Source organism: Lacerta agilis, chromosome 7 (assembly GCF_009819535.1).
Source record: "Lacerta agilis isolate rLacAgi1 chromosome 7, rLacAgi1.pri, whole genome shotgun sequence".
Classification (NCBI taxonomy): Eukaryota; Metazoa; Chordata; class Lepidosauria; order Squamata; family Lacertidae; genus Lacerta; species Lacerta agilis.
In genome coordinates, this window is record NC_046318.1 from 33,571,034 (window position 1) to 33,586,006 (window position 14,973).

A 14,973-nucleotide genomic window follows, 5' to 3' on the forward strand; every position below is an offset into this window, starting at 1 on the left:
GTTGCGCGTTCCGTGGAGCCAAAAGAGTGAAGGGGCTGGGTTGTGGCCGGTACCCTTGAAGTGAAACATGCACTCTGCACATGCCCCGAGGCACTCCTGTCCACCGTGACTCCCCGCGAGAACCTCGACACCGAAAACAGGCTCTGGGATTCAGCTGAGGCCCCGGTGTTTCACTGTGCGCGCGCGCAATAATATCCTGAAACGAACCCTGTAGGTAGTGGGCTCAAGCCCTGCATTACCAAGCAGTCTTTAGTTGCTAGTAGAACAAAATTAAGGAAGGGGCAATATCCAGATGCCATGCTTGTGTATGTTCCGTGTGTAAACACGGCAGGTGTTAACAAACCAGAATTGTTTAGGCACGAAACAACTCAAAAGTGTGAAATATCTACACACAAAAAGTAGTGTTCTTGGTTTAACTGGTGAAGAGGTAGAGTTTGACATAACTAGCAAAAAAAAAAATGGATGAGGGACTTAGAATGGCCGGGTAGGGAAAAACTTCCAGTTTTGGGAAATTGACTGAAAATCCCCCTCCCAAAAGATACTAATATACAGTGGTAATTTATTTATTATAAGCCCCAAGCAGGCATGTAAGCTTAAAAACATGCTTAGGGTATAAAAACATACTTAGGTTACTTAGGGAGCCAGTGTGGTGTAGTGATTAAGAGTGGTAGACTCATAATCTGGGGAACCGGGTTCGTGTCTCCACTCCTCCACATGCAGCTGCTGGGTGACCTTGGGCCAGTCACACTTCTCTGAAGTCTCTCAGCCCCACTCACTTCACAGAGTGTTTGTTGTGGGGGAGGAAGGGAAAGGAGAATGTTAGCCGCTTTGAGACTCCTTCGGGTAGTGAAAAGCGGGATATCAAATCCAAAATTCTTCTACTACTTATTAATTGCTTCATGTCCAAAAGGATATGACTTTTAGAAATTACAGTGACTTTTGTTAGGCTCTATATGTTGTGTGACTAGTTTGATTGCCACCTTGCTATTTTTTTAACTTTAACACTGTCATTATAGTAGGACAACACTGAATTATGAAACACTATTATAAGAAGTCTTTGACTGAAAAGCAAAATAAAAATACTTCAGATGAATAAATAAAAAAAATACTAGTAAGCCTGCAGATTTGCAGTGGTAGCCACTGTCTCCATATGCCACTAATATGCAATTGTCTGTTGCCTGGGAATGTGAAAATGTGCCCAAGGTTTCAAAATTTCATCTGCCACCCTTATAGAAAGAGTATGGACCCAGGATATGGTCTGAAGGTACATGAAGCCATCATTTTGCTGAAACTAACCGGGTCTGGATCCTGTCTGTGCCCACATGGGTAAGCACTTGAGAGCCACATGTACGGTATGCAGTTACCACATCTAGGAAAGATACTGCAAAGAAGTGTGCAGCCAGCAGAGGGTGTACAGTGCACATGAATAGCTTTCACTGTCGCACAGGGTGCAAGCGCACTTTTAAACAGACTTAAAACATTTAGGAATGTGATGTAATTTGTGGGTAGCACATCTTTTACAGAAACATAGAGGGTCATCTTAAATTTAGAAAATCCAGGTGGCAGTATTTATTCATTTTCCTTTCTGAGAGTCCAGAGTTCTTAAGGAAGCAAGAAAGTTCTGTACAGGCACGTTAAAAAAGGATGAATGATACCTCCAAATGTAAAAAATAAAATAAAATCATTTTATTGCAGGGCGATCTTCTCTCTTTTCCACACAAGTATTTATTGACTTAATCACGTTTAAATTACTAAATATATTTGTGTGTGTGTTCCTTTAAGAACATTTCAAAAAAGGATGTATGCAGCTGTGCTTTAGAGGGTTTTTATTATCATGCCATCTTTTCTAGGTAGAAGCAATTTCTTGAAGGAAGGCTGCAAATAGTTTGGTTCCCTCAATGAAGTTGTGCCTACATTTAAGAAGAAAACAAGATTAACAGTGGGCATGCATAAGCAGATAGAATGCAGATAGAATATGAGAGTCTAAATTACAATTTGGGAAAATGTATGACTACGTTAATGAGTAAGCATCATAATTTATGGCCAATACTACATCTGGTTTTATTATTCACACTTTTTCTACTTCATTTACATCAGTATTTCAAATGCTGTATGTTTAGTTTTTCCATCTTCAAGAAGCTTATAGGTGGCTTTTGTTACACACAAAACAGCAGTCCCAAAGTTGTCTTCTCTCCAGAGATTATGCTTAAAATTCACTTACCGTAGCATTTCCCCCACTATTAAGAGACTTCATTATTTTAAAGGCCTACAATTTACCTGTTGATCTTTTCATTTTGACCATGAGGAGCATCATCTGGTCCTCCTATTCCTAGAAGCATTATACTCTTGCCAGTTATGTCTTGGAAATGTGAAGCAATTGGAATGGTTCCACCTATTCGGGTCAAGTCAGCCTCGGTGTGGAATACTAACAAATAGACATACAGAAAACTTAATTTTCATAGACAGGTTACTTAACATTTTATCAAACTAAGTCCCAGAACAGATGCATTTGTCTTTGTTGCAATCTTGAGTTAAAAGTTAACTACTTCTAGTTGTGATCCTGTCTATAACTGACAAAATCCACAAAAACAACTGTGTTAAACCATAACGTGTCCCATAACTGTTCTTTAAAATATATTTTCACAAAACAGACAAAACGAGCCTCTTGCAAGGCCAAAATGCTTCTTCAAAATACTGTGAATTACATACACATTCACATAGCATTGCAGTTTTAGTATTGGATGCATGTGTAGATTACTTTGTTTTTTTGTAATGATGCAGCCATTGCTATTAAGTTTTCTACGCTGCTTTTTAGTATGCTGGGTGCTTCATAATAATCACAACAGCCCAAATTTTTGTAATTGGTTGCAGTAAAGTGACCAGACCTTTCTCTATTGCCTTTCTTCCAGCCAAATACAGAGGTTCATCTGTATCAGAAAGCCACGGCTTTGATGCTTGGACATTGGATATTTCAATATGATTAGGGCTGTTCCGTTCAGCAAATTTCTTGTTCAAATGATCCATTACCTCAAGAGAATAATAGTGAAAGTTTATTCTAGTTTGCTCCTGGAGAAAGTTAAATCTGTCATAATAACACAATAATATATTAATTTTCCACTTATGAAGATGCATTGTGGGATAATGACCTGTAGTATTTATGGTCTAGCACACTTTGAGCTTTGAATGAAGGCTGATCAATGTGCTGGTGATTATCTTTTGGTGCCTCAATGTGCTGGTCATCATTTTTCAAACTCCCATTCTCTGTGATTCAAGCTAGTACCGGTACCTTAAATATATTATCAACTTCATTTTGAGTTAATTCACTAGCAATGTAATGCCTTGCATGTTACCCAGAAGTAAGCCTCAGTTTAATTCATGTGAAGTTAGCATACTTGAGTTGCAGCGTTAGGCTACAATCCTTTACACACATATTTGATAAAAAGTCCTATAGAACTCAGTAGGGATTATTTATGAATGAACATGCATTGTATTCCATTGCATGGCAACAATCTTGTACACACCTACCTGGGAATAAGCCCTATTGAACACAGTGGGGACCTACTTCTGAGTAGGCCTATTTTAGGCTAGGTTGCTAGAAACATCACATCAGTTGAGGAAAGCAAATGATTAGCACTGTTTATCACAAGAGAATAAAGAGGTTTAAAAGACACACAACCCAGAACTCTACCTGTTTTGTTACTACAGAGGGATCCATATGTGGAACCAGGCGTATTGAAAATTTCCCGGTTACTTTTGCAGGGATTACAGTCTTAGTTCCAGGTGCAGAGAAAGCGCCTTCAATTCCATGGATGGACAAAGATGGGTAGCGCGACTTCCGCATTAATAGTTCTTCCTAAACAAAGCAACTTTTAAAGCAATATAAAGTCTTAAACAATAAATTGCAGTTTGCTCACCATTCCTATTATTTTACACGGACAAATCGTTATTTATATCATTATTATCATTTGCTTTTTTAGTTGCTTTTTCATAAAATACGATCCAAAGTGACCTGCAAACTAATAAAACATAAAAACTAGATTCTCCAAGTGAATCAATTTTTGAGCCTGGAATACGTGGTCTTATGGCACCCTCCCCCTTCTTTAAATGGTAATGTGTATTGCTTCACTTATTTCAAAATGTGGTAATCTACCTGGTATGTTTGTCACCCCCACCCCACCCCCACTCATTCTACTGAGTGGGGTGCTAGACTTTGGCCCAAAAATCATATTCCTGACGGCAGAACTAATTCAGACTAATCGTGGAGAAAATGGTTGAGTGACATTTTTCTGTCTCATGATACTAGACTTGGGGTTACTCTACAATCCCTAATCTGACAGTACATTTGGGACTGACACTTCCACATAAAGGTGGAATTCATTAATACAGGCTAAGAAAATTGTGCTAGTGACTTGTATACATATTTTACAAGCATATTTCTGCAAAAAGGGACATGCTGCCCTTTCATTACAGTACACCCAAAATCAGCTGCCTGTAGTAGCTGTCCCACACTGCCTAATGGTAGAGCAGACCCAGATTTGAATTTTGCGTTTTAGCCACCATGCTACTACATCAACTATAAAGGAATTCCCACAATTTGCCCCATCCTAACTGAAAATTCTGAAACCAGCTATCAAAAGCTCAGCTTAGAATTGAATACAAAATCAATGTGGCATATACTTTAGTGCTATATGTGAAGTTTCTTATGCCAAATATGTCCTTCTGCTTCTTGAAATCCCATTCAACTTTTTCATAGAGTTTCTTTTCTTTTTCCGTAAGAGGAGCAACTGCATCATAAATCCCAGGTATCAGTATATGACCAGAAGAATCGACGAGGGTACCTGAAAACAAATGTACAAGTTCTGAAGAGGAACTACAGAAATAACAGAACTTGCTGTTACTTTTTTTTTTAATGAACAGAATGTAATACCAAACATCAATTAAAATTGCTTCTTTTAAAACTAGGGAATAAAGAAGGCAAGTCTCAAATTAGTCCTTTAAAAATTTTAAATTTTATTGAATATTTCTCTTAAAGTCTATTAAAAATCAATAAATTGGAGCTGCCCCATTTCCCTTTTATTTTTTAACAAAATATGTTACATGATAAACCTACAGAAAATGCTAAGCTTTGCTGTTATCTAAGAATCTCTATGAAGAGCTACCGTATACTTCTTCGGCATCAGAGAACATGCACAACCATTCCTACTGATAAGGACCATTAATATATAGATCAACCTATAAAGCCAGATCCCAAGAGTAAGATAATGGCTAAACAAGAAGAAGATGAATGGGAGCAGGTGGTTGGAATAATGGCATGCATAAGGCAAGCTCTGACCCCAACCTACAAATGTTCATTAGAATGTCTATAGACGTAATAGTTTTATTTCAGGAACAGCCTGTCCTATTTTGCTTCCTGAGGAGAAGTGAGAAGGTGCTGCCTGCCCCCTCTTGCTGCCCTCGCCAAAGCCTTGCTTCCTAGGGTTACCAGCTGAAGCTTCCTTCCAGCAAGATCTTGTGAGAGCACAGTGAAATCACGCGGAGGCCACTGTGAGATCTCACAGGGCTTTTGTGAAATCTCACTGGAAGCCAAAAACCACTGTAGCCACTTCTTGCTTTGGGGTGTGTGTGTGCCGAAGGAGGCGCCCCTTGGATTCTTCCATCTGAGACAGTCTGCCTCATGGATGGGATGGTTCTGCCTGATTTGTACATCAAGCTAAGCCAAACCATGGACTTGCAAGCATCAAAGCTCCAGACAGCAGACTGTGACCACATTACTCTGCCCTGATCATTCAGCTGCTGTGGTTTGCTAAGCTAAGCCATGGTTTGGCTTAGCATGTTGCCAGACCAGTACTCAACTTTCTCCAGACTGGAACGCCCTCCCATCAGATGTCAAGGAGATGAGTAACTATATAATTTTTTGACATGCTTGGCTTAGCATGTTGTCCAGACCAGTACTAATCGTTTAGCTTTCGTTTAGCCCTCCCATCAGATATCAAGGAGATGAGTAACTATATAACTTTTTGAAGACATCTAAAGGCAGGCAGCCCTTTATCAGGAAGCTATTTAATGTGTAATGTTTTGTTATATTTTTATATATGTTGGAAGCTGCCCAGAGTGGCTGGGGTGGGGTAAAATGATGATGATGATGATGATAGCAATGAAACAATTTCATTAAATATAAAGTTGATCTTCCATATATGACTGGGTTGCACCTCAAGGAAAGCTTTCATAAACAAAAATGCCTTCAAATATCATCACACTAGGCACCTGTCTGGTTTCAGCTGGTAATTTATTCTAGAGAGTTCCAGCACTAAAAGTTCAGTTTCTAGTATAGGCTAAACACACCTCTGGGGCTTATGGTACTCTCAGCAGTGCCCCATCTGATGAGCACAGTTGCCTGGCAGGGATATACGCAAGGCAGACCCTTAGATATCCTGGTCCCAAGTTGTTTTAAAGACTTTAGCTTTAAAGGCTAAAAGCAAGACCCTGAACTGCACATACCTGTACTGGCAGCCAATGCAGCTTCTACAGCAGATGTGTTATATGGCGCCGAGAGGGTACCTCAGTCAACAATTAAGCCCTGCATTTTGCACTAGCTGCAGCTGTGAAGGTGCCCAAGGGAAGCTCCACATAGAACGTGTTGCGGTAATCCAGTCTTGAGGTTACCAATGCTGAAATCTCAATAGTCAAGCTTTGAAGCAGCCTAGAAAGTGTGAGCTAGTTGTTCACTAGCAGAAACTGTACTTACTCAACAGATATATTAAGTCACTGGTTGCTTCAGGAACTATACCTCCAAAGGTCCCTGAATGCAAGTCTTTTTTAGCACATTCAACCTAGAAAAAAGTAGATAAAGGAATCAGAGGGTGTGTTAGTATGCCATGCCATACCAAGATTTTGCATCAGGAAAATGAACAGGCACAAGCTTCACATTTGTGTGCTCATTGTGGGATATAAAGCTGTCAGTCATGTCCAACATTCCGAGAGAACTAACTGCCTCTATGTGGCAGGCAGTTTTGTCGGTTGCTGCAAGGAGTGTTAACTGGTAACTGCTCGGATGCAGTCTTCTCATGACTCACTACTATCTAGTATATAGTTTATCTGTTACGTAACCTAAGCCTGCCTTCAGGAACAACTCTGTAAACCTGAATGAATCTGATAGTAAAGTAGTTTATGTTAATATGATTCAGATTCACGTGTGTTTTCTTTAAGAGGGACAGAAAGGGATTATCAACCAGGAAGGTATAATTATTGATAGGACTCAAACGAGTTAGCAACCCGCTGGTCACTGCATAAATTCAAACAGGATCGTTTAAACTCTGCTAAATTATATAAACGTTCCCACACTCATCCTTCTCAGACATGCATCAATTAAAAATGGTAATCCTCGCTTAGTAGCTTATTTGTTAGAAACTTTACAGGCGAATGATAATAAAATGAATGATAAGATGTGTCTGTAAAATTAGCATTATTATATCCCAACTTTCCTCCAAGTAGCTCAAGGTGGTCCATGGTTCTCCACACCTCTATTTTATTCTAAGAACCCTGTGCCATGGGTTAAACTGGGCTCCATGGCTGCCTCGGATTAGAACCCTAGTCTCCTAGGGCATAGTCCAACCATTACACCACACTGACTCTACTAATTGTAACAATATTAAAGAGCCCCAAATACCTCAATTAAGAAGTAGCTGTTCCCCCTTGTTCCATATGTAATACTTGGTTTGTTGCTGATCCATGCGGAATCAGTGATCACAATGTAATCGACATCTGAAAAAAACGTACTGTTTCTCTCTTCAACCAGTTTCAATAGTCCAGGGGATCCTACTTCTTCCATGGCTTCAAGAAGAAACTTTACATTCACAGGAAGTTCCTGTCAGAGAGTGGTTTAAAATGTAGTAAACAGTGTGTTTGGTTTGGTTTGATGGCAGATTTTATGAAATAAGAAAGACTTGTTAAAAAAAAATAATCATATACATATTGTTGAAGTGCTTCTACTGCATTCAGTACAGCCAGAATTTGCCCTTTGTCATCTGAGGTTCCACGTCCATACAGACTACCTTGAAAATAAAAGGGAAATAAAGAGAAGCTGATAGAATCCAGTTATTCAATTGTACAGTGTTTTACAAGTTTCAGAGGTGACATAAGAGTCCTGTTGTACCAGATAAAAGGTCCATTTGTTTCACCCTCCTGTTTCCACAGTGGCCAATCAGATGCCTGCAGGAGGTTCACAAGCAGAGCCTGAAGCAATACCTTCTCCCACTATTGCCACCCAAGAACTTGTATTCAGTGACATTTTGTCTCTGTATTGCTGCCATTGAATAATAATAAATGCTCACCATTTTTTTCTGTCAAATTGTATGGCTCTGATGCCCATCCATCCTCTAATCTGGCTGGCTGCACATCCAGATGTCCATAAAAACAAACTGTATGTTTTTTAGGGTCCTTTTTAAATTCTGCCAGAATGACTGGTGGCAAACGAGTTGTACTTCCATTATGCAGCTAAAGCAGAAGTGATGCATTAACAGTGCAATCTTATACATGTGTTAGAAGCTATCACTTGCCTCTTTTACCCAATCTCCTCACGTCCTGACCATGTCAAAGGCCGCTGTTAAAGGGCCGGAAAGGAATTTCCTTGCATTGGCAGGTTTCGCCTTTCCCATAGCAATATGTCACAACTTTGGCAGTTTCAGGCCTTGTGTGGAATCCTTTAGTCATCTTCCTAAATGGGGGGGCATGGGGTGGTGATCCCACACCCCCATTGGGGCGGCGATACCAGGGTTCCTCGTTAAAGGGGGTCTTGGGGGGAGGCATTGGGCATACGCCGAGAGGTTGTCATTGCTCTCCCCCACCAGCGGCAGCGAACAGTGGGCAGGCTCTCTGCTTGGAACATATGTTCTCCAGAGCCAGCCTAATCCCCACACATTCTGGAAAACCCTGAATGTAAACACCCAGTGCCTGAGCCAAGGTCTCCCTACATCTGAATCTTAATAAAGTTGTGGCCAATTTTAATCCCATAGCATGTTGTCTTGAGTCATTATTCTGCTCAGGGGACACCTGGGGGTCTGGGGGGACTCCGTCTGTCCACGCAAATATTGGAGGAGGAGGAGAGTGGGTGACCAAAACACATAGCATGAAAGACTGGAATGTTTTCAGTTTAGGCAGATTAACAAAGCCTCTTTAGAGACATTAAGCAGTAGCCTTAAGGTGATCCTCATTATATATTAAGATAGATTTCATGCTGAAACACAATAGATTACCTCTTGTACACCCAGTTCCGCCAACTCAACAGTTCCTCCTAAATATTTTATCCTCTCTTCTGCTAAGTGTATCATTTCAATCAAATCTTGCCTCTTCAGAAGGTTACTGGAGTCACTTTCAATGGCCACCCATTCCCTGAGTCTCTGTGAAAAGAGGAAATTATGAGGGGGATGGAATCCACATTCCAGGTAACACTCCTTCACTCTAGTTTTCCAGCTTGTCCCAAAACAGTACACCCGCTTGTACCTGTACATATTCATGCTGATGTGCATCAATATACTGAAATACTTGATCTGCAGGGGCAAGTGATGCTTCACCGGTAATAGTTGTGAAAGCAAGAAGAAATATAAGGGATATCTGAAAGAATAATTGCTATTATTAGTAGCCTGCAATTCTCAGAGCCAAAATTCTGTACAGTTTGACCTGGACTGTTTGGTTACAGAAGATTCCACTTTATCTAGGGGGCAGGGGGTGAGACTAGAGTTTGCCCTATAAATTAAGATTGCTGTTTGTTATTCTATCACTGTTGTCTTGGTCTAGATTAATCTTTGAGTGCTTTGAAAAACAAACCGCTGGCAAACCCTTCTGTTGCAATAGTTCCGTTTCCTGCCACTTGCCTGAGCAGTGAAATGTTCCAAAGACAGTGCTCTATGCAATTAGTTTTCTATACAATACACTATTGACTTACAGTGCCTTTTGTGGAGAGGAACACACACACACACACACACAGAGAGAGAGAGAGAGAGAGAGAGAGAGAGAGAGAGAGAGAAAGATTTTTTAAAGATTATTATATACCGCTTCTGCATATGTTCCATCAGTCCAAAAGCAGACTGATGGATTGTTCTCACCCATACTTAGCATTTGCAAATAGTAAGAGAAACAGGCAATACTTCACCATGGCAGTAGAGACAAGTAGTGATAGAATTTATTCTTCTTGTCTTCTTTGCCAATAGAGTCACTAAGCGGAGGCTGTGAGATGTCCTCTTATTTCAAAATTCAGGAAGCTTTTGCTTTACAAGCCATTCTGCCCCACTAATTTTATCTCAGTTCCCACTGTTTATCTAGCCTGAGCAAACAGTTTGCTAATTTGTTAACTGTCTGGTTGATGTGTTTTTTTCCCAGGAAGTTACAGTTACTGTGCAGTAAACACAAGCTGATCCATCAATGCCCACAGTGTTGGAAAATAATTGAGTATTGTGTGGGCATCAGAAAAATTTAAGGATTGTAAAAGTTAATACTGTATGAAGAATGAGTGCTATCCAGCACAGTGCCACTATAGGGCATGGCCATCCAATGTTTCAGTGTCGCACAGTTGTGGGTGCAAGTTGCTTCTGGTAGAAGTGATGAGGAGTCCGATATGCTCAGAAGAGAAGTATTTTCTGGATTAGGCATAAACAAAGATTCAATAAGCAAAACCTTCCCCCAACTTTGCTCCCTCACTCCCCCTTCAAAGCACCTTCCGGCTTTTAGTTTTGTTCCCATTATTTTTACTTTAACTGTAAAATTTGAAAAAAAGTATTTTAAGCAACAAACTCACAGGACCAGACATTGCAATTCCAGGTTTGAAATGTCCCTGGGAGAAGTGGATGCTGGTGCCATTACCCACTTGTCACTATTTTAATTTCCTACAACGTCTCAAAACACTGCTAAGTTGAGGGTATTTTGTTGGAAACTAAAATGAGCCAGACGGGAGCACTGGAATTTATTGCATTTTAATTTTTAAATGGGGACCAAGGAAGGTATCAGCAGTGAGCCCTACAAGGACAAGCACCAAAAGATGTCCAGTGCTAACACCAGATTGCAGGGAAATCGGAATCTCTTTTAAATAGTACCAATTCCCCTGTAGCCAAACCCACAGAGAAAGCCTTCACTATGTATGTACTCAATTAGATGTGCATTGCACTACAAGTTCAGCTTCCACTGTATCTGAAATTAGGTATATCCTTGGATAGCTGGCATGTTGGACACACAGGGAGGCCACTAAGGCATTGCCAAAAAGGACTCATATTTGCATAGTATTTGCATGTGTTAATTCATATGCAGAGCTGCAAATTTAGAAATAATGAGAATTATTTAAATAGCATTGATATTATTTAGATCTCACCCTGGCTGTGAAGACTAGCCTGGGTGCCTGCTCTGTCTTCTCTTGAGGTAAAGGTAAAGGTACCCCTGACCATTAGGTCCAGTCGCGGATCACTCTTGAGGACTGAAGTGCTAATGGGCAACTTCAAGGCTTCTTTATCTTCCAGCTGGATTTGGGTCCTTCAACTAGAGAACTGTCATCTGCAAAGTAGGACACATGACCACCTAAATAGACCCACTTAATAAAGCAGTCACAAAATTGCTAGCCCTTTGACTGCCCACAACCTACTGCCCAAATTATTCCCATTCTGATTTGTTACTGAAATCTGCGAGGAGAAAGATTAGTTCTCAGAGAGCCATGTCACATTTTTATCAGTTATCTGCATTTCCTTCACTGAAGGTTTGAGAGGCCCTTGGTAGGTTTCTCCATTGGGAAGTAAGTGGTAGTGGATGCTGTAAGAGGGGAAATGCAGTGCAGATGCCTGCAGGTTCTTGAAACGTGCAGTAGGCCAGAGCAGATCCGATCACTCTGGGCCTTTCTGCAAGAACACACATCAAGTGTACCCCAAGCAGATTGTACCCATTTCACAGTTCTTCTGCAACGACTTCTCAGTGTCAAAGGTGCAGCAGCCAGCCCAAAGCTGCCGGGGCTATAGATTTGCTGGTGAGGTTCACAGCAGGCATATTGGTGGGCGGGAGTCATGATGGGCATCACTAATCATGTCACAAAGTAATAGCCCATATGTGCCCAACCACACTTTCCAACTGTGCTCAGATTGTGGGAAGGGTTATGAGAGAAGACCTGTGTGACCATGCACAAGACAAGCATGAAATGTGATTCTGCAGAAAGTTCGCTTTTCTAATGGAATTTGAAATGTAATTGCAATGTTGATGAGTGCTTGCAGCCCTGATACAATAATGATCATCATCTTGCCATTATGAATATGCTGGGAAAATATTTCTTTCCCCCCACTATGCTCATCAGAAATAGCCACAAGCAAGTTCTCACATATTAATGTGCTATAATTGTTTTTGTTTTCAGCTTTAGTGGTTTTCCAGTGTAATTAGCATCAGAGCAGTTGATTCTGATGAAACGCTGCAAGCAATTAATGCTTCACAGAGGATTGCACCAGTAAAGACAGATGCATTGAGAGGTCTTTTAACAGCCTTAAATTACCTATTGACAAAAACATATGCACAAAACTCGGAGTAAAATGGCTGTCACCAAAAGAGAAGAGAACTAAAGATTGCTGTTCAAATAGATTAAAGACTTGGAAAGAGATACATTTGCTGTAATGAACAAATCAAGGCTTTTGTGGAACATTAGGGAAACATTAAGACTTTGCCTTGTGGATGGGAGAAAATATACAAAGACAGTACACATTGTAGATTTTAAATCAATTTTAAAAATTCCTTCCAGTAGCACCTTAGGGACCAACTAAGTTTGTTATTGGTATGAGCTTTCGTGTGTGTGCATGCATACGAAAGCTCATGCCAATAACAAACTTAGTTGGTCTCTAAGGTGCTGCTGGAAGGATTTGTTTTATTTTGTTTCGACTACGGCAGACCAACACGGCTACCTACCTGTAACTAGAATTGTAGATTTTATTTACTGCATTTTGTTGTTACTAATTCACTGAGTTAGGGGGCCTTTTCTGGGGCCACAGCCCAGATGCAGAATTGTGTGGTGCATCTGGCCCCTTCACTTTTTAGTTTCTCCTTCTGTCTGTCTGCTGTTGTTCTGTTGCATTTCAAAACTTTCAGTGGCAATGGTCATTGTTTGACAACTGAGATTCAGTCATCTAGCTTATTAATTGTTGTAAATTGCAAGGCACATTATACAAGCATCTCAGAAATAAACATGAAGGAGGCACTATTTTTTCTGTTCTGATTTTCCTCTGTATGTGATACTGGCCTGGTATGAACATAACTTATCAATAGGTCCTTGAACCTTTGTCTATTTGGGATGAACAAATATTGATAATGCTTGAGCTCAGCTAATTCTCACTCAAGTAAATGGTTAATCTGGGACAAATTTCAAGCTCTCGGCTATCCAATATTTGCGTGTTCATTATTTATTATTAACACAAAATTTCATATTGTATATTAAGAAACTACAGTAACGTCATCATATCACAATTCCATTGTATCACAAAGATATTAATCTTAACAAAATGCACAACTTGAACAATAAGTTGTATTACGTAATTATAATACTAATACTGTAATTCATATCTTAACAGAAGGCTCTCGTAATCTATTTCTCTTGATCTGTTAGAAGACTTGTATCACTTTGTTTCCAATTTCACTTGTCTTTTCATAATTAAACATGTCTATATCCATTTTGCATTATGTATCTTCCCCCAAATATTAATATATTGTGAACCCATAAATCCTATCTGGTTCTAAATATCTTTTAGTATCATCAATAAATTTCTGCCATTTGTAAACAAACAAAACAAAACAAAACCTCTCTCTTCTCTGTCTTCATTCTCAAACTCTTTTTTAAAAAATCTATATCTTAGATTTTTTATAATTAAACTGGCAGTAATTTGTACAATTACTAAGTGCACCTAGTACAGCATTATATCAGCCCAGATATCCACTGATTCCATGCAATTTATGCCACTGAGCCAAACATTTTGATTTTGTCACTGCAAATGTACAATGAGTCCAGCTTTCTTCTGTCTTTGCTCTTTGAATTACAAATGTATCAAACACCATGCAGCAAACACAGTTTTCCTTACCAGTTTGGACCCGCTCATCATGTTTAGGTGGACTAGCCACTTTATGTTTAGTTCAAATGCTATTTGTAGAACCATTCAACATACAATTATATTTGTTTTAAGCTGAAAACTACTCTGAAGAGAGGGTGTAGTACAGTGTAGTATCAGAGATGTTTGGCCAATAACCACTTTGCACAGCCGCTTCAAATCAGCAGGTTCTGTTCCACCTGAATCTGATGCTGAAAAGAAGACAGTATCTGTGGGTGAAACAAGGTAGTGTGTATGTTTTCCAAAATAGATGTGCTCAATGCTGTTTTTGTAGAAAAAGAGGTGCCGGAACTCACCATGAACGCCTCCCTTGTTCTCTTATAATGGCCATGGTGCCCACTTTGACTGAGTTCCTGTGAGTTCTGGCTGAAAAAAGCCCTGGGTGTGCTCTTGGGTTTTTTTTATACATTCAGGCACTCCTGAGTAGCTTCCTGTTTTCTAGAACCAAAAACCAGTCTCAAATATCCCAATGCATTATCAGTAAATAAGCAGACAATGTAAAATGTAATAACTGTACTACTAAAATTCTAAGGATGATCAGATCCTCAACACTGCATGTGCCATGGTTTAGTCTTCCCATGGTGCCAAACTCACAAAAGATGTAAAGGAAGATTAAGCATATTTTGCTGTGTTGTGGACCCAGAAACTGAGTGACAGGGGAAACTATGTGGCACAAAATACTTGTTGTGTGCCTTCTCCGTGAGAGGCCCAGAGGGCAGCAACACAAGAACGTGCTTTTTCAGTGGTAGCTCCCCACATTTGAGTGTTCTCCCCAGAGAAGCTCGCTTGGCACCTTCATTAAATATCTTTGGGAGCCAAGCAAAAACTTACCTCTTCTCCCTGGCCTTTGGCTAATTAAACAATC

General features: G+C 40.0%; 1 protein-coding gene across 1 annotated transcript; it reads right to left on the reverse strand.

Moving 5' to 3' along the window:
• Positions 1-1,811: 1,811 nt before the first annotated feature.
• Positions 1,812-10,276, reverse strand: LOC117049822 (beta-Ala-His dipeptidase-like). The gene is made up of 12 exons (XM_033154797.1): positions 10,148-10,276; positions 9,499-9,609; positions 9,252-9,395; positions 8,331-8,493; positions 7,969-8,051; positions 7,667-7,864; positions 6,746-6,830; positions 4,678-4,838; positions 3,689-3,853; positions 2,886-3,027; positions 2,278-2,425; positions 1,812-1,910 (listed from the first exon to the last, which is right to left on the reverse strand). The coding sequence occupies exons 1-12, from the start codon at positions 10,148-10,150 to the stop codon at positions 1,847-1,849; spliced, it is 1,467 nt and encodes a 488-aa protein (XP_033010688.1). The 5' UTR covers positions 10,151-10,276; the 3' UTR covers positions 1,812-1,846.
• Between the last annotated feature and the right edge of the window lie 4,697 nt (positions 10,277-14,973).

What these genes read in the sequence shown, in the direction of transcription:
- LOC117049822 (XM_033154797.1), bottom strand. An exon ending in ATCAGCATGAATATGTACAG is followed by an intron (nt 9,396 to 9,498) that starts GTACAAGCGGGT and finishes CTCTTTTCACAG; the next exon opens with AGACTCAGGGAATGGGTGGC. An exon ending in CCTCTGTAGTAACAAAACAG is followed by an intron (nt 3,028 to 3,688) that starts GTAGAGTTCTGG and finishes TATTCTCTTGAG; the next exon opens with GTAATGGATCATTTGAACAA.